The sequence below is a fragment of the Bison bison genome, unplaced genomic scaffold (assembly GCF_000754665.1).
Source record: "Bison bison bison isolate TAMUID 2011002044 unplaced genomic scaffold, Bison_UMD1.0 scf7180017864043, whole genome shotgun sequence".
Taxonomy (NCBI): Eukaryota; Metazoa; Chordata; class Mammalia; order Artiodactyla; family Bovidae; genus Bison; species Bison bison.
The window spans coordinates 4,145,241-4,168,134 of NW_011494615.1; the positions used below are offsets into that span (position 1 = coordinate 4,145,241).

General features: G+C 47.1%; 1 protein-coding gene across 1 annotated transcript in view; it reads right to left on the reverse strand.

The window, feature by feature from the left end:
- The window catches only part of ITGA9 (integrin, alpha 9), a 369,261-nt gene that overhangs the window by 283,738 nt on the left and 62,629 nt on the right, over window positions 1–22,894 (reverse strand). Inside the window, exons 9-14 of the mRNA XM_010835514.1 lie at window positions 20,480–20,617; window positions 17,624–17,729; window positions 16,406–16,500; window positions 12,206–12,296; window positions 9,343–9,388; window positions 821–975 (exon numbers count right to left, since the gene is read on the reverse strand). Of these exons, the coding sequence (XP_010833816.1) occupies window positions 821–975; window positions 9,343–9,388; window positions 12,206–12,296; window positions 16,406–16,500; window positions 17,624–17,729; window positions 20,480–20,617 (631 nt within the window). The remainder of the gene's footprint in view (window positions 1–820; window positions 976–9,342; window positions 9,389–12,205; window positions 12,297–16,405; window positions 16,501–17,623; window positions 17,730–20,479; window positions 20,618–22,894) is intronic.

Here is a 22,894-nt window from a genome sequence, read left to right on the forward strand (position 1 = left end):
AAAATTTTTTTTGTTTTTCATTTCCTTGGAGCTCTCCTTTCTTTTATTCCATCAGCCTTTCAAGTAAAAACAAAAGACTTCTTAATCTGCACAACTGCTCCAGATTCACTTCCTTCAGGTGATCACACACTCTGACTGCTAAGCCACATTGATCCCATCTTGTTCCAGGGCTTGATCCAGTCTCGGAACTAAGCCAGCAAGTCGACCTCCGTTTGTCAGAGAAATGGCAGGGACGGCTGCCAGTGGCCAGGGTTTTCCTGCCTCTCCTCCATCATCCGAAGCTAGCAAAGGCAGCTCCCTGCCTTTTGGAAGCCTGAACCTTTGTAAAACTCAGCATGCTAATCTCACCACTCATCCTGTCTCCGATTCCACAGTATGGAGCATGAGCCCTCAACATCTGGCTGGTGCTGCAAGCTCAAGGGAGAGCCTCCAAAGACCCACTACTTTTTTTCCTAACTACACAAAATGTTTCAAAAGGGCCAGGCTACCCACTGCATGTCCACAAGACCCACCACCTGTCCTGCCTGTGGCCCAGTGAGGTTTCAGTATGGTCCAGGGACATTTGGATAAAGGATGCTTAGAGTCAAATATTATTTTTCTGAGAGCTGGAGGTTGCACTGAATTGGGAAAATAATGGTAAGAAGAGCAGAGGGGGAACCTCAGGGAAAAGGGCATCTAGCCCGTGGACCCGCTGCCTGTAAACCCAGCCAGCTGGCACTTCAGGAAGGAACTCCAGAACAGCCCCTGGTTGCCCATGATCCCACAATCCCACTCCAGTTAGGATGGCTATGCGGAGCCCTGACTTGGTCTTGTGTGTTACCTATTTCTCCCGGAACGTGTTTGCCGTGGAAGCTAAAGCAGGCGGTGACGTTGAGGCAGTTCACAGGCTGCTGGCCGTCATGACACTGAGGCGCCGTGATGTTGATGGAGGCGGGGAGGAAGATGGAGACATCCACTGTGATGACGGGTCTCGCCCTACAGGTCAGGAGGAACCAAACGATAACTAAGCCAACAGGACAAATCCTAGGGCTTCAGCCCAGCATCTGAGTAAAGTATGAAACAGCCTGAGTGAGAGAAAATGGCCAGGGTGCTCTGTGAATCCTATTCTCTGGTGTCTCAGCTTATTTCCCAATAAAGAACAGTTATCTTCCCAATAATAAAGGCCAGCTAGTTGTTAATAAAACACATCTGGTTGAAGCCATAAATGAACCACCAGATGTTGGGAGATTATTTTAAAATTTCACCAATTAACTTTTGATTTCCATTTTATTAGGAAGATAGGAACAGATTTAAGAGGTATCCCTACAGGGGGATGCCATGACTCAAGAAACAGATGCACAAGCAGGAATTCCCCAACGCATTTACTGCCATTACTGCCATGAACTGCAAAGTCCCATCCAGAAACCTTCCCTCTTCGTTTACTCCCATCAATTAATTAAGCACTTTTTCCAAAAGACCTTGATGAATGGGGTCCCAGCTGGTAACAGCAAAGCATTTCAGAGCTGAAGAAATCACCCTTCCTAATAACTGGACCAAGTGAAACCCAATAAATATGCACACTCCTATCACCGACAAGGACCACCCTCCAGTGCTTGATGGATGGACGACATTATTGCTGGCCTTCCGGGGACTCCCCAGGGGCCCCCTATTAGAAGCAGGGAGTGAATCACACCATTCTGCTCTGGTTGCAAACATCTGCTGAGGGAAGATTCACCTAAACTGTGGCTTAACCTTCTCCCCTCCAGGCCTCACAAAGAGACCCTTTTACCCCCAAGGAGCCCCAGCCTTCACGCCGCTGGGGTGATATAACAAGATTAAGGGGCTTTAGCAGCTTGAGAACAATGACCTCACTTGTGTTCAATGATCCGGCAAAGAGCACCCAGGGGGACAAGACAGATGGGAGCCAGGACCAACACCAACTTGGGAGAAAAGAAAGCATTGAGGAAAACCTCGAAGAAGAAAGCAAGCAAGGAACTTCGTGGCCCAGATGGAGTTAGGGGATTTCACTACTGCCAGCACTGCCTTGAGATGCGGCTTAAGAGAACAATTGTGACAAGTAGAAAGGAATTACGGGCAGACCCAGCTGCAAGTCTAACGAAGTCAGACAACGGCAGTCCCTGGAAATCCAATATCTGGTTTCCAACTTCCTTCTGGGTTCATCCTTGGAAGATGCTCAAGTGTTCCTTAGCACCGCAGCACTTGGATGTCTTCCTTCTCTGTGTCCACACCTCACCTCACCTGCTAACTAAGGCCACTGTCCATGTCCAAATTCATCCCATCAGCCTACAGGCCCTCCAAGGGCTGGGATCCTGCTGAATTCATCCTGATATTGCCTAGTGAGTAGGTGTTCAAAAACTCTTGTTAAATGAACTCATTTACAAAACAGAGTCACAGACATAGAAAACAAACTTATGGTTACCAGGGGATAAGAGGGTAAAAAGACAAATTGGGAGATTGAAATTGACACAAACATACTACTATATAAAAAAACAGATAACTACTAAGGACTTAACTACATTGCACAGGGAAATTTTACTCAGTACTCTGTAATGAGTTATATGGGAAAAAAATTTTAAAAAGAGTAGATAAATGTATATGTATCACTGACTCACTTTGCTGTATTCCTGAAACTAACATAACATTGTGAATCAACTATATTCCAATAAAAATTTAAAACAACAACCACTCTTGTTAAATGAAATCTCTCTAGTCCAAGGAATCGAAAACTACAGGAAGGGCCAAAGTTTCATCAAACAGACAGGGGCACCAGCAGAGCCAGAGTCCACTCTGTGAGACTTCACCTGCCTAGCACATGTCCTGCCAGGCCACTGTGCAGAAGCGGCCCAGCCCTCCCACGATCCCAGGGCCCCTCATTGGGGGAAATGCCTGCTTCCTCCTCCCGGGATAGAGCCTGGCAGAGGAAGGTGAGGTGAGCAGGAAGCAGAAGTGAGCAGTACAGACAAAAGGACTTCGATGAGGGTTGTTAAAAGAAAAAAAAAAAAACAAAACCAGAATCCTTTGAAATGACAGGCTGAGACCTTCACAAGCACCTCTCCCTCCAACATCCGTCAGATCAGTTCCCAACCTTTTTGTTTCAACTCCAAGTATTGTTTCAGGACCAGGAAAAGCCCAGAAATCTTTCATAAGCCTCTCTGATCACTTCCTCAGACCTTCTATGGCATAACACCAGGAGCCTGTCACCCTAACACCGGACCTGCCCTCTTGAGCTAATCCCAGAGAACAAACTTCCTGAGGCCAGAGTTGGGCCAGCCCACACCCTGGTGGGGGCGGGAGACTGGGTTTCACGGGCTGAGATGAAAGCAGAGGGGCACCCAAGGGCAACGCTGCAAATGCATGGAGACTTTAAAAGAAGCTCGTGGCTGCAATGCTTTTTTTTTAATTGAAGTATAGTTGATTTACGTTAGGTTGGTTTCAGGGATAAAGTGATTCAGTTAAATATATATACATATGTGTCTATTCTTTTTCAGCTTCTTTTCCCTTATAGATTATTATAAGATATTGACTAGAGTTCCCAGTGCTACACAGTAGGTCTTCATTGTTTTCTATTTCATATCTACCAGTGTGTATATGTTAACCCCAAACTCCTAATTTATCCCTTCCCCCACCTTTCCCCGTTGGTAATTATAAGTTTGTTTTCTATTTCTGTTTTGTAAATAAATTCATTTGTATCATTTTACAGCTTCCACGTATAAGTGATATCATATAAGATTTGTCTTTTTCTATCTGGGTATGATCTGAGTCTGATCACTGAGTATGATCATCTCTGCTGCTACTGCTAAGTCGCTTCAGTCGTGTCTGACTCTGTGCGACCCCATAGACGGCAGTCCACCAGGCTCCTCCGTCCCTGGGATTCTCCAGGCAAGAACACTGGAATGGGTTGCCATTTCCTTCTCCAATGCATGAAAATGAAAAGTGAAAAGTGAAGGTGAAGTCGCTCAGTCGTGTCCAACCTTCAGTGACCCTATGGACTGCAGTCTTCCAGGCTCCTCTGTCAGTGGGATTTTCCAGGCAAGAGTACTGGAGTGGGGTGCCATTGCCTTCTCCGATGATCATCTCTAGGTCCATCCTTATTGTGGTAAATGGCATTACTTCACTCATTCCTATAGTTGAGTAATATGCCATAATGTGTGTGTACACACTCCACATCATTAATCCATAGAATACTTCTTTCTGATGGTTCTCAGTTTAAATTCTGATATCTAATTTGATCATGGTATTTCACTTCCAGGTAGATAATAAACCCAGTCAGGACACCCTGGGACATGATGTTACTCCAGTGACCCTGGCCTTTTGTAGAGTCAGTGCTGCCTGCATGGCAGAGACAGGAGGAGAGATAAAGAGCCTACACCCTTGGTGAAGGTGTTAGACCACTAACCATACCCGATGTAATCCATTACTCCAGGGAGCTAATTCACGTCTTAAAGTGAAAGTCACTCAGTCGTGTCCGGCTCTTTGCCACCTCGTAGACTATACAGTCCATGGAATTCTCCAGGCCAGAATACTGGAGTGGGTAGCCTTTCCTTCTCCAGAGGATCTTCCCAACCCAGGGATCGCACTCAGGACTCTTGCATTGCAGGCAGATTCATTACCAGCTGAACCACAAGGGAAGCCCAATTCACATCGACCTAGTTGAAAACCAACCTCAGAAAGGTTTCTCTTAACTGCAGCCCAAAGCGTTCCTAACCTACACGGCTCTTGACTCTCCCCCTTAGAGCAGAACAGGCATGCTGTGTATGGTGTGTGTGTGTGTGTGTGTGGTGTGTATGTGATGTGTGTGGTGTGTTTAAGTGTAGGGTGTGTGTGTATGTGTATGTATGGTGTGTGTGTGTGTGTGTGTGGTACATGCACGCACAGGCATGGTTTCCTGGCTCTCCTCCATTTTCTGGTCTAAGACCCTAAGGTGACTCCAAGTCTATCCCTACGTTCCTGTCAGCAAAGTCATGCCTGGGGTGCCCCCTTAGCTTCATCAGCCAGAGTTTCCAGACTTTCGGCTCACTGCTGCTCAGCCACATGCAGCACCTTATCAAAGGGTGGCAACCTGCCCGGTCCCCTGGACTCCCTGGGCGATCCTTCCTGCCTGCTCCTCCCTCTCTGAGGGGCCCTACTTTGTCTCTGGAAGCTTCCCTGCTCACCCTGAGCCCCTCACACTCCTGGAAAAGACCTGAGGTGGTCACCCTCATCCACATCGCAAACTGAATCCTACACTGAGCCCAGTCCCCACCCACAGTCCAGACACCAGACACTCCCTTCCTCACCTCCCTAGTCCCTCCTCCGCCTCCCCTCCTCCCTTCCACCTCTTCAACCTCTCCAGGCCCCAAGAAAGGAAGGGGGTCAGGGTGAGGTTCAGACAGATGAGGGTGAAGCTGAGGGTCACTTTGGTCCCGCCCTCCAAACACCCGCTCTGAACCACTGCCATTCCCACTTCCCCCTCTGCAGTCAAGCTTCTGGAAAGAAGGTAAGGTACTGTTTTCCTGCTTCTCCTCCTCTCACCCACCCATGGCCATCTGGTTTCGGCCGCTGACTTCTGCAGACTTGCCACAGCAAGGGCGCCACTGCCCTCTTACCGCCAGCTGCAACCCCACTCGGACCTCACCCTCCCCTGACTCTGCTGAGCGTGGCACGCACACCCTCTGACAGGCAACCCTGCTCTGTTGTCCTCACGGCATTTAACACAACCTACAATCGCCTCCTTTTTTAAACTGATAAAACCTCCAGGTCATTTGGTTTCCTCACCCCTAGAATGAGGCTCCTAATCACCATATCTCTGTCATGCAGTTGTTAAGACTAAAGGTTAAAATGCAGGGGAATCCCTGGTGGTCCAGTTGTTAGTACTTCACACTCTCACTGCCAAGGACACGGGTTCGATCCCTAGTTGAAGAACTAAAATCCCAGAAGCCGAGAAAGTGTGGCCAAAAATGAAATTTTTAAAAAAAGAGTTCAAATATATTCTTCCAAAAACAGACGAACAATTGCAGTCTATTCAGTCAATGGAACACCACTCAGTACCAGGAAAAAACACTGCACAGCACACAATACAGCTGAGTCTCAAAAACATCACACCGAGTGCAAAAAGCCAGAAACCAAAGGGTGCATACGCTCTAGCTCCATTTATATGAAATTCTAGAACTGATCCAGGGGGACAGAAATCAGAAGAGCAGTCGTCTGTCAGGAGAGGGGTATGACTAGAGAGAGGCAAGAGGACACTTCTTGGAGTGACAGAAATGCTCTTCATCTGGATGGGGTAGAAGTCACACGGGTGTGCACACTGGGCAAGACTCATCAAGCACCTGCCTAAATTGTATGCAGATTATACCGCAACGCGCAAAGCAACAAGAGCGAGGAGTTACTACACAGCAGGGCTTAGACAGTGCCTGGCACAGGTAGGCGCTTATCAAACGACAGCTGTCTTCTTATTAACTGTGTTGGTTGCTCTCCACAGTACAGCCAGGGCTTCCCTAGTAGCTCAGTGGCAGAGAGTCTGCCTGCCAGTGCAGGAGGCATAGGTTCGATCCAAAAAGATCAAACCAGTCAATCTTAAAGGAAACCAACCCTGAATACTCATTGGAAGGACTGATGCTGAAGCTGAAGCTCCAATACTTTCGGTCACCTGATGCAAAGAGTCAACTCACTGGAAAAGACCCGGATGCTGGGAAAGATTGAGGGCAAGAGGAGAAGGTGGCAACAGAGGATGAGATGGTTGGATGGCATCACTGATTCACAGGGAAGCCTGGTGTGCTGCAGTCTATGGGATCGTGAAGAGTTAGACACGACTTGGCCACTGAACAACAATGAAGTACACCCAAACCTGACGCCCAGCTGCATCTCAGCAGGTCAATGCACAGGGGCAGATGAATGAGGGAATGGGTTACCGTGAGCTCCGGACCCCCAGGCACCCCTGCCATGGTTGTCTCGGCCATCACGGACCTCCTCGTCCGCGCCGGTGATCCTGGCTCTGGTCCTAAAGTCTGCTCTCTCCAAATGCTCCCAGCTGTTCTCCTCTGTGGACTCTACATCCGTGCCTGTTAGAGTTCATCCACCTCATCCGATTCTACCCTCCATGCCAGGCTAGGGTCTGGGGTCTCCCATCCATGGGTAACTGCCTTGCTTTACATTTACACCTACGTGTGAGGAAATCCCTGGAGAGCGTTGTCCCTCACAAAAGAGGACAGAAGACGACAAGCCCCTCTGGGTTGGAGCTCACAGCTGCAAGCTTATAAAATACAAGGATGATGAAAAAGCAGAACCCATAAGATATGCCTTAAGCCAGAAGCTCCTGGTTTGGGGAGGGCCTGGTTTCCACTAACAGTAGCCGGGGAATGTGTTTTATTCAAGGGGAATCCTGAGAAGCCAGAGCACACTGTGCGTGAGAGTGAGCAGAAGGACTTTGTGAGGCCACCAGCTGGAGCTTTGGTCTCTCAAGTCCAACCACAACCATCTGTAGCCATGAAAGCTGTTCCACCTGAGAAAACACCAATGCAGAGAGTGGGGTGATAAAGGAGAAATCCAAACCTATGGAAAGTAAAGGATCCATCCCCCTGGAGGAGGAAATGGCAATCCACTCCAGTATTCTTGCCTGGAGAATCCCATGGACAGAAGAGCCCAGCCTGCTCCAAGGGTTACAAAGAATAAGACATGACTGAGCAGAAGCATAAAATTGAACACTTAAACCAGGCACTGTTCTAGCTCACTGAGCTCTCATAAAAACTTAGGTTATTCAGTGAGGTGAGCACTGCCGCCTTTTTAACAGGTGACCATCCTGAAACAGAGGTTACCAGCCTTGCTCAGGAAACTCATCTCGTAAGGGCAGAGTTAGGGCTGAACCCAGGCCTCCTGGCCCCAGAGTTTCCACTCTCAACCTCAAGACTATTCTGCCTCTTCAACGATGTAATATTTGGGGGAGGGGGGAACGCCATATTAAATTTATTCATTTCTTTCCAACCTGATTGGCCATCTTAAATTAACTCTCAGGAATTAAAGAAGGAAAGAATGAAAAAGAAAAAACTTGAAAGCTAAAGGCCCTTAAGGCTAGGTATCTGATAAGAAAATATAATCCAGTCTCTGTTTAGACCATTCTTAGAGTAGTTATCATCTTTTCTAAATCTTTAGAATATGTATTATCTATACTGCTCACATAGCACCTATTACATACTCTATTATATTGATGATGTTTTGTGATGTATTTATAGCTTGGTCTAACTAATCCCCTTGATTCAGAATGCCTTAAATATTATGTTTCCCCACAATTTTCTGCCCATTGCAGTGCTCAATAAAGAAGTAGTGGATTTTAAAAGTAGCAGAATCTCTGGAGTAACAGAGTCACTTCTGGCTCAGGAACTTTACGCTCAATCTTGAAAATGTAAATTATCCATGGATTTTCTGAAAGATAGTTCTGTCTACTGCCAATTTGACAAAGCCTGCAAATAGGCTTTGTGGGTAAGTGTGCGCAAGGCAAGTAACTTGAACAACTTGATGTTTTTCATCACCTAGAGTTAACTGGTTCCCTTAGAAGTTCCTAAGCCCCTATCTGAGGTGGTCCCTCCTTCCAGAGGAGGCTGTGTAGCCCTGAGGTAGAGACTCAAGAGAAAGGCCCTGCTGAATGAGAGGAATCCAGGGTGTGGAACTCCATGGCCTCTGGGATCCCTTCCAGCTCTAAGATCCTACTAGCCTATTTTAGAAAGTTCTGCAATCAGGTTGTTAACAAAACCTAAGAGTTGGCTCCCACTCCAAAGTGTAATTCTGCCTCCTCTGACTCATACAGACAGAAATACTTGGAGAGGGTTCGTGGGTGGGACGGCAGCCTACTGGCCTTTGCAGGAGGGATCCAGACGGCATGGGCTTCACAGTGAACTCAAGTCCCTCACCCTCTGCTGTCAGCAAAGAGTGAGGGGGCAGGAGGCTCCCAGTCCCTGGGGAGCTGGGGACCAGGAGGTGGGGAAGTGGAGATGAAGGCTGTAGGTAGGGATGAACAGATGGGACAGGGCAGTGTCATGGCACCCCCGGGAAATGACAGCTTGTGTACAGCACATCCACGGAAAGGGCTGTTCACGGAAAAAGGCAGAAACCTCTGCCTAGAAGCTCCAAGGATGCTATCCTTACACATGTAAGCCACTCAAGGCCCACCAGCTGGGAACCCTGGGATACAGGATAACAAGAATAGGGAAACAAAGGTAGCATTCACAATTACCGAGCACCTCCACATGCAAGGAACAGGGCAGAGTGATTGCTGACGGATGATAAATAAATCCCCTGCACCGCCCCCCACCCCACCCAATTCCATCCCTCGCCCACAGAGAACCGAAAGGAAAGAGGGAAGCATCTCACCTTAGGAGAACCACACTGTCCGACATGAAGGCTCCAACAGTTACATCTGAAAACCACAAGTTTACAGATTTAGAATCTTCCTGAAGCCCATCTCACCCACCCGCTGTCGAGGTGCTCCAACGTGATGGAGGCCAGTCTCGAGGTCAGGGGCTTGCAATGGCTTTGCAGGAGCTAGAGCCACACTGTCGTGTATGGTGGCCCATCGCCAGGTGTGGCGGCTGAGACCCCGAAGGGTTCTGGTCTGCACTGAGACGTACATGTAAAACAGAAACTGATTTCAAAGACTTGGCACTAACAAATATTAACTATTTCACTCATAAAAAATGTTTGTATCGATTGTATGCTGACATGATAATATGTTGATGCTGCTAAGCTGCTAAGTCACTTCAGTTGTGTTCGACTTTGTGCGACCCCATAGATGGCAGCCCACCAGGCCCCGCCATCCCTGGGATTCTCCAGGCAAGAACACTGGAGTGGGTTGCCACTGCCTTCTTCAATGCAGGAAATTGAAAAGTGAAAGTGAAGTCGATCAGTCCTGTCCGACCCTCAGCAACCCAGTGGACTGCAGCCTTCCAGGCTCCTCCATCCATGGGATTTTCCAGGCAAGAGTACTGGAGTGGGGTGCCAATATGTTGATACATGGGGCTAAATAAAACATTATTAAAATTAACTTCATCTGTTTCTTTTTATATCATTTTTTATGTGGCTACTAGAATGATTTAAATTACATAAGTGGCTCACATTATTTCTTTTGGACATTAGGGATTCAGAGGGGGGACACTTGGAATCAAATGACTCCTGGAAGAAGCTCTAGGTTCTGCAGAACATGAGAACTGTCTCCAATCCACCCCTCACTCTACGTGACCACAGAGACTCTCTGTGTCCTTGTCTGCACAATGGAGATAATGATCCCAAATGTCTTCTTCCAAAGCTGACAGCATTTCACAATATTTAAATCAGAGCACATTTATTACATACTTGCTCAATATAATACTTATTAAACTCATTAAATCAGACATGAAAATAAGAAAACTCATGAAAATACTTGGCCAACTATAAATCAAGACAAGTGTTAGTTGGTAATGTTTATTCCTAAATAATTTTAATTTAGGAACTGTTCATTTATGCAACAGTTCTCTGCCTTTTCTCCCCTCAAGTATAATAAAACCCTTCAGCCCTGCTCCCCATGACCACTTACAAAACCAAGCATCTTAACCCAAAAGCGTCTGAATCCCTCCATCTACAAATGCCCTCAATTAGGAAAAACAAAGAGCGTATCCATGGACTGCAGGACTGCTAAAATCCCTGCCCTTGGGTGTGCATGTTAATTCTGCTATTTTCTAACAGTCTTTTTTTAATTGCCTGGATATTTGAACATAAAAGAATCTGATGCACTTGCCATTTCTCTTATGAAAAACTGCAAGGTAAGAAATCCACGTGTGTTGTGAAATGTGACCACACCTGCTCACTGTGCAAATATAGAGGAGCAGCCTGAGCCCTCATTCGCACTACAATGTGGTCTCTGGCACCCTAAGTCCTCTGAGGCTCAGCATCCTTGTCTGTAAAAGGGGGAGACACCTGTATCTCTAACTACCTATGGGGGTAACTTTATAATGCACATCGCACAGGGAAGCAATGGACAGTACTGCTAAACCAATGGACAGTATTGTTTAGGGACAGCCACAAATTGCCCAGAATAAGAACTGCTTTCTCAAACGTAAAGACTTAGGATGGTCTACAGGGAAAAGTGAAGAAGTGAAAGTGAAAGGCGCTCAGTCGTGTCTGACTCTTTGAGACCCCAGGACTATACAGTCCATGGAATTCTCCAGGCCAGAATACTGGAGTGGATAGCCTTTCCCTTCTCCAGGGGATCTTTCCAACCCAGAGATCAAACTCAGGTCTCCTGCATTGCAGGTGGATTCTTTACCAAGTAAGCTATGAGGGAAACAGACCTCAAAACTGACCCTTTTCTGTTCCCACTCCTTCTGGCTCTGCAGATTTACAAGGATGATCAAAACTCCTGTCTATGGGAAACTCTGAAATTCAGTACCCTGTACAGAACTTCATTCATTTCCACAGATCCTTCTGAGGCATTTTAAATGGAAAGAAACATTTTCTCAAGCTAGCACGATGGCCTACAGTTTCAGGGACTTTTTTTCTGAATTCCACGATGATTTGGGATTTTTTTTCACGTCTTCTCTTTGCTTCCTTACCTTGCCTACTTCATCCCCTTCAAATAGCAAAGGGTCCACTATTCCATTGCCCAGTCAATTTCACCTAAACCAGATATGACTGAGGATTGGGGTTTGAAATCGTACGTTTTAACTCAATTAGCCTCAACCACCACAAGGCATTAATTAACCCTGAAGACAAGCCAGCCAGCCTTGAATGGCAAAGGTCTGTTTTCTGTGTCAGGTAAAGAACATGGTTCTCTTCCTGCTCCGAGTGTTTCTTTCAATACTTGTCTTGTGTGTGTGTTTGGGGGGTGGGGGTGGGGGTTGCTCCTTCTCCCCTGTCAAGAGGAAGACACCTCAAAATATGCTCAAATATTACGGAAAACATGAGGTTTCACTCCTTATATTCTAAATGTGGAGAGGGCTTTTTGTCTTCATGAGAAAGACTTGCTGCCACGGAAATCACTACAAAAATCCACCCTCCTGGTGCTTAAACCCTTCAGAGCAGATCATTTTAAAACTGAAAAAAAAAATTAATTTTAACACTACTTTCATCTTAAAAAGCAAACACCAAGCAAAACACCCTGTTGTACTTGTGTGAATTTTTCTAAGCCTAAATAGATGTGACCACACTTACCAGACTGGTTATCTTGGCTTATCTCATGTGTCTTTCAAGAAAAATAGCTTACCAGGATAACTATTTCCATCCATGTCAATGCCTCCCGATATGGACTGACCAAACATCCGCAGCACCGGACTTATCTTCCGCCCCGACAGCTTCTGCAACAGATAATAGGGAGCTTGAGCCACCAGAAGGAGCACGGTCACAAATGAGAACCCGTGACTGTTTTAGCCCAGCTTCTCTCGGTCACTTGGTCTTGAAGTTGGTCAAAGAAAAAAAAAATTGTTGTCTGAATTTGATCGGGGGCTTTAGCAGGCAGTTGAAGACCTCACACTCCTTTATTAGTACTTGCCTGAGTCAAATGTCACCATTTACAACTTTTTCTCAGCTCGGTGCTAGTGAACAAACTGCCTAGGTGAATGTGTTAGTGTTTTGACGTATTGAATGAAGCTCCAAATGGATTAAGGTCAACTGCCGTTTCTACAGGAAGTTCTGTTTTGTTTTTATACAGGTCTAGCTGGCTGGAATCCTCAGAACCCATTCTCCTCACATCTCTCTACCTAAACATGTACTAAACATGGAACACTCCTAAGGTATACACGCGAGCCCAGTCCCAACACATCCACCTAGAAAAGACGACCACGTGGAAACCACCTCTCCATCAAGCCAACCAGAGGATGTGCAGGCTCCTGAGAATCACAGGCAGGACGAAACAGCTCTACCTAGTACATCTAAAATTCCATGGTCCCGAATCTTTTGTAAACTGAAGGAAATTCGGAAAAAAAAAAAAAAAATCAGCTGAAGCTGCCCTGAAAGGCAGCCTTCAACCAACCATTCAGCACTGACAGCTCTTCTGCCAGCAGGCCATAGCAGCATCTGTACTTATCTCTTCTTCGTCGTCAAGCCCAACCTGTGCTAACACAGCACGTGCTGTACTGGTTCAAGAATATTTATTGTACACCCAGCCTTTGTCATACACCCACACTCGTGTGGCACAGCTCCACACAAAGATGCCAAACTTTTCGAATCACGAAAGTGCCATGTTCTGGGATCTGACCTGTTACTTCTTCCCTTTCTCTAAACAGTCTCCCTGGTGAGGCTTCCCTCCCAAGGCCCTCATTGTGGATGGTAAGAGAAATGCTTTGTATTCATGCCACACAGCAGCCTCCATGTCAAACCCAGGTATATACATACCCAGGGCTCACGTGGGACTTTCTTGCCTGCAAAGAAGTCACAAGTATGGTGGGGGTGCGGGTTTCTAAAGGACCTACATATGAGATAGCAGGGACTTCCCCAGCAGCCAATAATTGCAAATAACCCTCCTCCTGCCACCTCAGTGAAACCATCCAACAGGAAGCGTGCAAGCCTTAAAGTAAAAATCAGAGCACTGCAGGAAACACTGAAGAAAAATATCTCGCTAACAGACAGAGCCCTACGTTCCCCTGTGGCTCTGTCTAAACAAACATGGATGTGCGTCTGTGTGTTTCCTAAAAGCCACATTTTGAAGTGGAGCATCTTGCTCTGAGGTCCAAAGATGTGAGCAGCAGCTTGCCCTGAGTTTGCATTTCTGAGATATGCTGTGGCTGGGACAAGCGGGGAAGAGTGAAGGGGTGGTCCTTTTGGGGGTGGTGATGCAGGCTTAAGTTATCCCACAGACATCTGCAGGCCATTATGCCATAAAGCCAGGAAGATAAGTCCGCTTGGTGCTAATAACTCTAAATGAAAACCAGGAGCCTTGGGAAACCTCCGCTTCATCAGCTTTACATGCGGTGTCCTGATGGCAGGACAGAGATCACAGGGGCCGCGGGGACATGCCCGGGGGGCTCTCAAGTTGAGAAAGGCACGGGAGGATCTTAAAATCAACACTTTTCATGGTAAACTCAAGGAAGAGGAATGAGTTACAGAGTAATATGGAAGAACTTCAGACCCTGATCTCACAATGTATCCAGCAGAAATAATACCAATCTGGGCCAAAGAAAAGCAATCCCCTTGCCCAGACTTGTTTCTGATTTCCTCCTCTAGTTCACCCACACAATGCCCGCTCTGTCCAAGCCTGGGCCCTGGACAATCTGGCATTAAAGGATTTTTTTTTCTTCTTTTAAAATCACAAAACTTATCACATATACATTAGGAGCTTGGAAACGTGTAATCACTGGTTGCTCCTTTTCTTTTTTTTTTTTAAAGAGCCCCAAACCACTTCTCTTTGTTAGAGCTAACGAGCCAGGCTGCGTGCTGACAAAGGCAGGACGGATCCAGCTGCTGATCCCTGCTTCCTATAAAGACAATCCGCGCTGACCACAAAATGTATACTTCAGTTGTCTGCAGGGATCCCTCCCAGCAACACCACAAAACACAGGAGGGCCGCAGGAGGAGGGGAAGCGGGGTCTCTCAACTTGTAATCGCCTCTCTGTGCAATTAGCTTCCCAGGTCCGGCAACAAGCTTCCAGGAGGAAGCGTGGAGAGTGACCTCGATGGTTGCCCAAGGATGCCTACTCCCTGGATGACTTTCAGCTTGTGACAGTGGGAACAGAGCCCCCTGACCCACAGTAGAGCAGCCCCTGGGGACTGATGTAGCCCCCACATTTCCCCCGGAGCCCTCTGCCTCCTGCTGCATCGGCTGAATCCCCTAGGAGTTTATTCCCACTATTACTCATTTCTCACCCTAATCATTGCTGGCTCAGACGGTAAAGCATCTGCCTGCAACGCAGGAGACCCTGGTTCGATCCCTGGGTCAGGAAGATCCCCTGGAGAAGGAAATGGCAACCCACTCCAGTATGCTTGCCTGGAAAATTCCATGGACAGAGGAGCCCGGTACGCTACAGTCCATGGGGTCACAAAGACTCGGACTTACTTGTTTCTAATGCACGGAGCATGGTCCATGTGGATGAAGGCCCCTCGGAGTAAATATGCCTCCCAGCAAAATAAGCTTCCCTAATTCTGTTTTCCAACGGAGCTCCCCTCAGTGTTCCTTTTTCTGATGTGGAGTTGAGGGTAGTGGTTGCAATAAGAGGGTTGGGAGTTAAACTGGCAAAGTCTCAGTGGCCAAGTTGCTACTTCCTAGCTGGTGACGATGGGCAGGTCAATTCCCCTCCCTGGGCTAGAATCACCTCATATAGGAAAGGTGGATGACAAAGGTGCCCATGTCACACGGCTGTGATGAGGACTGAAGGTAAGACAGCAGAGCAGACACTCAGGAAGCGTCCCTGTTCTCACCAGCACCTCCCTCGGCACCTGCCTCCTGCTGGAATCACAGAACCAAGCAGGGGGCCCAGAACCTGGGCTCAACTGGCAGCCAACCAACCAGCCCTTGACCCTCAATCAGCTGACTCTTATCTGCTGCAGGAAGCACAATTAGGAATGTATACACTGAACTTAACATGTAGGTACTACCCCTTAAAATCAACTTGTAAAGTCTTTTCCTACCTAGAGACTTCCATACATGGACAGGTTTCAATACTTCCTATTTCATTGTATAGAACACTTTATAAGAAGAGGACTCAGTTCAGAGTTTGGTTTCCTTCCTGATATTCAAGATATGAGGCAAGTTTCTTGGTGACGAGAAGTGTCAGCTTGAGTAGAAGAGGGTGAGACAGTAATAAACGTTCAGTAAATCAGTATGGGCTGATTGGAAGCTTCTTGATGTGCACTCAGTCCCTTTCTGTTGCTGACTCGCTAGAAGAACCCAGGCCTGTGCCACTCCACACACAGACATCCACAAACATCCTGATCATGCTTCTGTCCAGAAAGGGACTTCCTTTTTTCCCAGGAGCTAGGCTTGACACGATCAGCAAGATTGAACTTCAAGCAAAAAAACAGAACTCACCACTTCCACGTTCCCAAGTCCAGGGGAACGAGGCCAGAGCTTTGACAGTTTTAATGCCAGTTTTGTGACAAGAGCCCCGTGAACAGCTTTCAGGTCCCTCCTCCACAGACCATTGTCATTCTAAGTCATATTTTACAGGATAATCCGTTGGCTCAGCATAGATGGTTGACAAAACAGTAACCAGAAAAGGCAAGCCTCCTCTTATTCCATAAACCACTCTAACTCTGGCTAAGAATTTGGATATTATCTTCTATAGGCAGAATGCCTCCCTAGATATGAGCAAATGTGGGAGTCTATAAATATGTTCAGATTTAAGAAGCAGTATCAGTGGTTTGCATCCTTCACTGGAGGGGGTGAAGGTGAAGGCAGGAGCAATGTTGGATGTTGTGTGCATCTGTAGAATGAATGTATGAACAGCGACCAAGACATTCTCACGCCAATTACCATGGAATACTGAGGGACCATCCCCCTGGCATCACCGTGATAGATGTACACTGCTCCTGAAAAGTCATCCTCCTTGGGTGCGCCAATGGCCACATCTGGGGGAAGAAAAGCAGTTCTGGGTTAGAAAAACCATGTGGAATAATGTTAGAATGGATTCTCTAATTCCCACAGGATGCCTAGAGAGTTCTTGATTGTTACTTGTTCAGGCATTAAACTAAGCACACGATCTCTTAGCAGCAGAAAGAAAAAAAGTAGAAAGAAAATTATAGAAGTCGAGAAGAGTTTAGTACCAGAAAAATTTCTACCTCATCTTCACAGGATAAATTATTAACTTGTGCAATAAAAGAATGTGAATATCAACCACCCACCCTAATGTCTGTCCATCAGAGAAGAGAGTTCCATAGACAATGGTTACTGCATAGCTGAGAAAGTCAACTCTATCCTTGGGTAAAGGAATTATATAAAACGGTATTCATTTTATAAAAAAAAAAAAAAAGAACAAAAAAACTCTGTGTTACTCTCACAAACTGACAACTCCTGGGACAAGGCTGAGATCTTTCTCCCTTTCTTCAATTTGCTTCTAACAAAAGTCATGTGCCTGTAGACGGGAAGTCAAGGGTGAGGGGCATCACCCACCCAACCTCAAGCAGAGGTCCCCAATATCTGAATGGAGCCCTCTACGGCCAGTGGAATTACGGATTCAAAGGAACCTGGATGCCCGGCCTGAGGCCCATCTTCCACCTTCCACCTCAGCCCTCCCCACCAGTGACGTGGCCGCCACCAGTCCTGGTGTCTGAACCCGGCACATACAGCGATGGGAGGACGTACTGAACAGACCAAAACAGAACTTCAGGCCAAACAGAACCAGAGGTCGTGCATACACACCTCCACCCCTCCCAAAACTCACACCTTCAGTCAGTCCAGCACGCTCTCAGAGCATCGTGGAGCATCAGAAGCTCAGAAGCAAGAAGGGTTTGTGGCGAGAGGAAGCTGGTTCAGACTTGGCCGCCACAGAAGCCCCTATACACTGAGCTGACGAGGAGGGATTTCACAGAAGCAAAACTCCATCAGAGTCAGGGCTTAGCCCTGTGTCTACATGGAAAACATGGTCTCACAGGTATTTTCTGCCTCGAGTGCGTGGACAGGCCTTCCCTCGGGCAGGTAGGCCTGGAGCGCCCACACCAGGGCAAGTAAGAGGACCGAAGCCAGCTCACTGACCTGGGAACCCATCATCATCCAGGTCGCCCAGGCTGGCGATGCTCTCCCCAAAGTGTGCATTGTAGGCACCGTCTCCGCTCAGGGTCAGCTGCTCCTCCAGGACTCCCTGGGAAACAGGATGGAGGGAAAACGGAAAACAAAACAAAAACAAACCGAACAACCAAAAAAAGAATGAAAAAACAGAGCTGGGAATGCTGCCCTCCCCCGTCGCACACCCATGGACAGGAAACACCTGGGCAGAATCCCAGGAACCCAAACGTCCCCCCGACCCACGGGCGAAAGGAGCCCCTTCCACGTGGGCACCATAGGGGTCTCTGATCACTTGAGACACATTTTAGAGGGAAGGAGACACACTGTTGGCCAGTGACTAAACCTCTCCCTGTCCTAACACTCTCTACCAACCTATTTACCTGCCTACCTGCCTGTCCTCACGGTCTCCTCTCCCCACAGTATCCCCAAAGTTGTTTTAAAGGAATACATATTTTCATTTCTGATCTCCAGTGCCTTTGCTACAAATTTATAAAGCTGTTTTGCAGGATGCATGTATTAGTGATCTTGACAGAGGGACTTGTGGTTCAGAAAAACTTACAGCCAGTAGTTCTTGGTTAAGGGGTGAAAGCGGTGGTAACAGGACACAAAAGCATGCCCATTTTCATATCTGGTTTGTGTTTCTTGAGCAAATACCAACCAACGGAGGGCAGGGTCAGTGGTGATGGTGGCAGTCAGGGCCACACCCACTCTGCCCCCAAATCGTTGACATGTGACCATCAGCGTGTTAACACACAATCTAACGTTTTGAGGCACAAGAACGTCTAACCCTGCTCCTGCATAGAGGCACTCAGAGCCACGGTACACCCACAAGCCATCCCAAAGCTTTCGTTATGACTAAATCTTTTTTTCCATTATATACAAACACCTTTCAAAAAATAAATATGTGATGATTTTTTAAGCCAGTGAAACCCCCACCCCACAACACAATGCGCTGATTTCCTCCCATCAGCATGGTAAAGAGGAGAAACACTGATTCCTGGCATGTACCAGGCGCTGTATCTTCCCATCCTCATTTAAATCACACAGTGACTGTATATGGAAGACCTTATGACTCTGCTCACTTCATAGATGAGCAAACTGAGCCGCTGATTTCAAGCTATTTGTCCCCATCACACAGGCTATGTGTGTAAGTGGGAACACCAACATTCAAGGGCAAGTCACCATTTTTTCCCACTGCTCCACACTGCCTGAAACCTTTCATCACATAGGATGAAGTTCAACAGAAATAAGCATACCCTGGTACTCTGGTAATCCCAAGGCATTAAGAAACATTGGTTGACCATAGGTTGTGTGGGTGCCATGTGCCTGCAGAAGGTCTGGGCAGTGATCCTGCTCATAGATCCCATGCCCTGGGGCTGTTGGGCTGGTCACTTTATGGTCTGACAAGTTCACACCCGTGCAAACACTGAGTCAGTCTCCTGCAAACACGGTGGCCGGCAGCCACTGAATGCTGACTGCTCTCATCTCCATAATGACTGCCTCCCTTCTCCCCTTCCTGCCCCGTCTCCCTTCCTGGAAGGTCAGTATAGAAGCAGGTGCCATTGCAACAGGTACCAGGAGGCATCTCCCCAAAGAGCTTGCAAACATCCAGGCAAGCCCAAGGCTCTAACATCCCCTGGCTCCTCTCTAAATCACTTCCCTTTCTTTCTGGCATCTGCCCACCTAGCTATAGCTAAATACCACCACCCCCTCCCAATGAGGATTACTTAACTAACTTAACATCTTAGTCACAGCTTATAAGTACACTTTTACTAACTTTTTTGATTATGAAAGAATTACATTCTCACTATTTGTATAAAGATAAAACTAAATATCTACCCAAGCATCACCACCCAGAGAGATCTGTTACTAACTTTATGTATTTTGTATATTTTTAAAGGTTGATTGTATATGCGGTTTTTATCCTGCTTTGCCACTGATTATCTCATAAGCATTTTCTCAAGTTAGCGAAAAGGCTGGTGGTCACAGGATTTGTTCATTGAACCATTTCCCTCGTGTTGAATACTCTTTCTTCTAGATCCTGAAAAGATTCTGCTTTCTCTTTGGTTTCTTGCTCCCACGGGTACACTGTAGTCCCTCAGCTTCTGCCCCCACCCAGCCTCCCCTGTGCTGCAGAGACATCTTTCTGACCCACCCATGTTCTTTTCCCAGTTCTGCAGATTAAGGGACGTCGTGACTACAGCCTGTCCCCACCTAAGCCCCCCTCCAAGTCCCACCATGCTGAACTGTGGTCCCACTGCCTGACACCTCAATCTACGTGGCCCAGCTCCCAGCCCACTCCCACCTGTCTGTCTAACTCCTATTCTTCTTCAAGGTTCCTTCCAGCCATCATGTCCCCTGAGAAGGTTTCTCTGTGTACATACTCCCACGGAGGTGGCATAACCTAGAGATGAGACATGCTAACCCCAAAGTCAGTTTGCCTACGTTTCAAATCTCAGCCCCACTGCTTTTTACCTGTGTGATTTGGGGCAGGTGACTTAACCTATCTGAGCCTCAGTTTTTCACCTGAAAAATGGGGACCCCGTGATACCATGTGCATATGTCATTGAGATCATTCACAGGAAGCAAGAGAAACAGCTCCTGGTACACGAGGAGCACTCAGTGCTAGCATCTGGATATTTCTGGGCCCCTGTATGTCTGCAGTCATCACACTGCATATAACTTGCCATAGATGAAACACGGAGCTTTCTGAAGGTAGGAAGCAGGTCTGTTCACCTCCTCTGGGTGATGGGTCTCAGTCACTACTCCTCAGGCCAATGTCTCTTTCCCTCACCCCGTCCACAGGTTGTCCAGCTCTGTACTCACATTTCCTTTGTTGATGTAGACGGTGACCTGCCCTTCGTCCCTGATCTCAGAAAACATGGGGGCCCCCACCAACAGGTCGGAGAGGCCGTCAGTGTTCAGGTCAACTGCGCATAAGGAGGAGCCGAAGTAAGAGCCCATCTGCAACCAAGTCGAGTTGCGACAAAGCGTTCAGTGTCCGCCCTCACACACGGGGCCCCCACCTCCCTCCAGCCCCTCAGCCTGACAAGCATCTGCTCCTGAGCCCCACAGAGGCTGCACCAGTTGTGCTGCCCGGGAAGCAAGAACGCCCGGGCAACAGTGGATCCCAACCCCTCCCGGCAGCCGTGTGGGGACCCCAGTCAATGGGAGACCCATGCCACCGACTTGGAGCCCCACCAAAGGGGAAACAAATGAACCAATCCCTGGAGCATGAGGCTCTGCTTTTACAAATGCAAGCTAAGCCTGCAGACATAGGTAATAGCCATAATAAAAGTGCCTCATATATCAGACATTTGACAAGGCCAAGCAAGTTAGGAATATGGAATTTCACAACAGAAGGCAGGCATGAAAATAAACTGTTACATGAGAAACAGATTACGCTCACCCAGTCCTGGGCAGAACTGAAGACTGGCTAGGAAGGTGTGAGCTGAAGTAACAGAAGAACGTACAACTCATAAGATTATGTGATGAATGAGGGAATACAGCCAGGTTATACTGGCTTAACCATAGCTCTATCCAGTACCTGTTATTTATTTATTTTTTTACCATTTTTTAAATCGAGGTATAGTTGACATACAGTGTTTAGTTTCAGGTGGACCGCAAAGTGACTCAGTGATGGATTATTCAGATTCTTTCCCATTACAGGGCATTACAAGACACTGAATACAGTTCCCTGTGCTGTATATACCGCAGGTCCTTGTCGATTATCTATTTGATATATAGTGGTGTGCATATGTTAATCTCAAACTCCTAATTTACCCCCCTCCGCCTCCCCCTCCGGGAACCGTAAGTTTGTTTTCTAAGTCTGTGAGTCTGTTTCTACTTTGTAAATAAGTTCATTTGCATCACTTCTTTTAGACTCCACCTATACATGATATAATGCGATATCTGTCTTTCTCTGACTCAGGACCTGTTATTTTAAATCAGGGGTCTCAAACGCAAAAGCCGATGGGATCCAGACAGGTGATATAATAGGAGTAAAGAGAAAAGCAAATGACAGCACAGGCGTGCTGGCCGGTGACAAGTGACGCTCAGCCCATTTGTCTAAGAAACAACAGAGAGTGGTGGGGACCGCGGCAGATCAGAGTCCCTGGGCCCAGTGAAAGGAGCAACTTCCACCCAGGGGAAGTCAACTCCTGACTGACCCAGAAAAGGCCACCTGTGTCATCCTTTAAGAGAAACTGAAGCTCTAAAATTTTATTTGAATTGCCTATTTTTAAAATGCTGACAACTAATTCATATTAAAAAATAATAAATAAACATACCATGCAGACCAAATGAAAATTTTTGTAGGCTGTGTCCTTTCCAAGGGCTGTGACCTCTGTTTTTAATTAAAAAAAAAAAAAAGCTATCCTTTTAAAATAAATGTTTTCAAGTAAAAGGGCTCTGGTTTTACAGACATGAACAAGCATTTTCTTTTGCTGTTTTTTGGCAGTTAACCCAGGGGAGTTTGAGAGAGGTGGAGGGTACTTTGGTCCATTTCCTGCAACTCGGCCTGGGACAGGACTCAGAAGTCCCTCCTCAGTCACGTGTCAATGCCACTTCCACCCACTCCCACTCGCCCCTTCCCAAGGGAGAAGAGCATGGGGAAGTTTCAGAATCATGGAGGTGGGGGCAGAAACCAGCTGATGGTCACCAATTCAGTGGCCTTGCCAATATCCCTATCTTGACTTTCATAAGAGAAACCGCTAAGACCCAGGCAAGGCCATGAAGACCGAAGTTCCTGGCTGTTCTCTCTGGCTGAGTCCCAGGGGAACTATTTGTTTCATTCCAATGGACTATTTAACTTGGCATCTTCATCAGTGTTCAATCAGAAATCCCCGTACGTGAAGTTTCCTATCTAAGTTTTGACATATAAACACTTCACATGCTCAGTTAACACAATAAAACTTGGATAGGGCAATGACACGCTTTGGGGTGCGTGTTCCCAGATCAGAGCTCTCCCAACAACCTGGAAATGTGGGGATACACGTGGTGCTAGTGGTAAGGAACCCGCCTGCCGATGCAGCAGACGTAAGAGACGCGGGTGCAATCCCCGGATGGGGAAGATCCCCTGGAGAAGAGCATGGCAATCCACACCTGTATTCTTGTCTGGACAATTCCATGGACAGAGGAGCCCAACGGGCTACAGTCCATGGGCTCACAAAGAGTCGGACACAACTTCAGTGACTGAGCGTGCATGCACATGTCTCTACTAGCAACAGAACTGCACGTGTA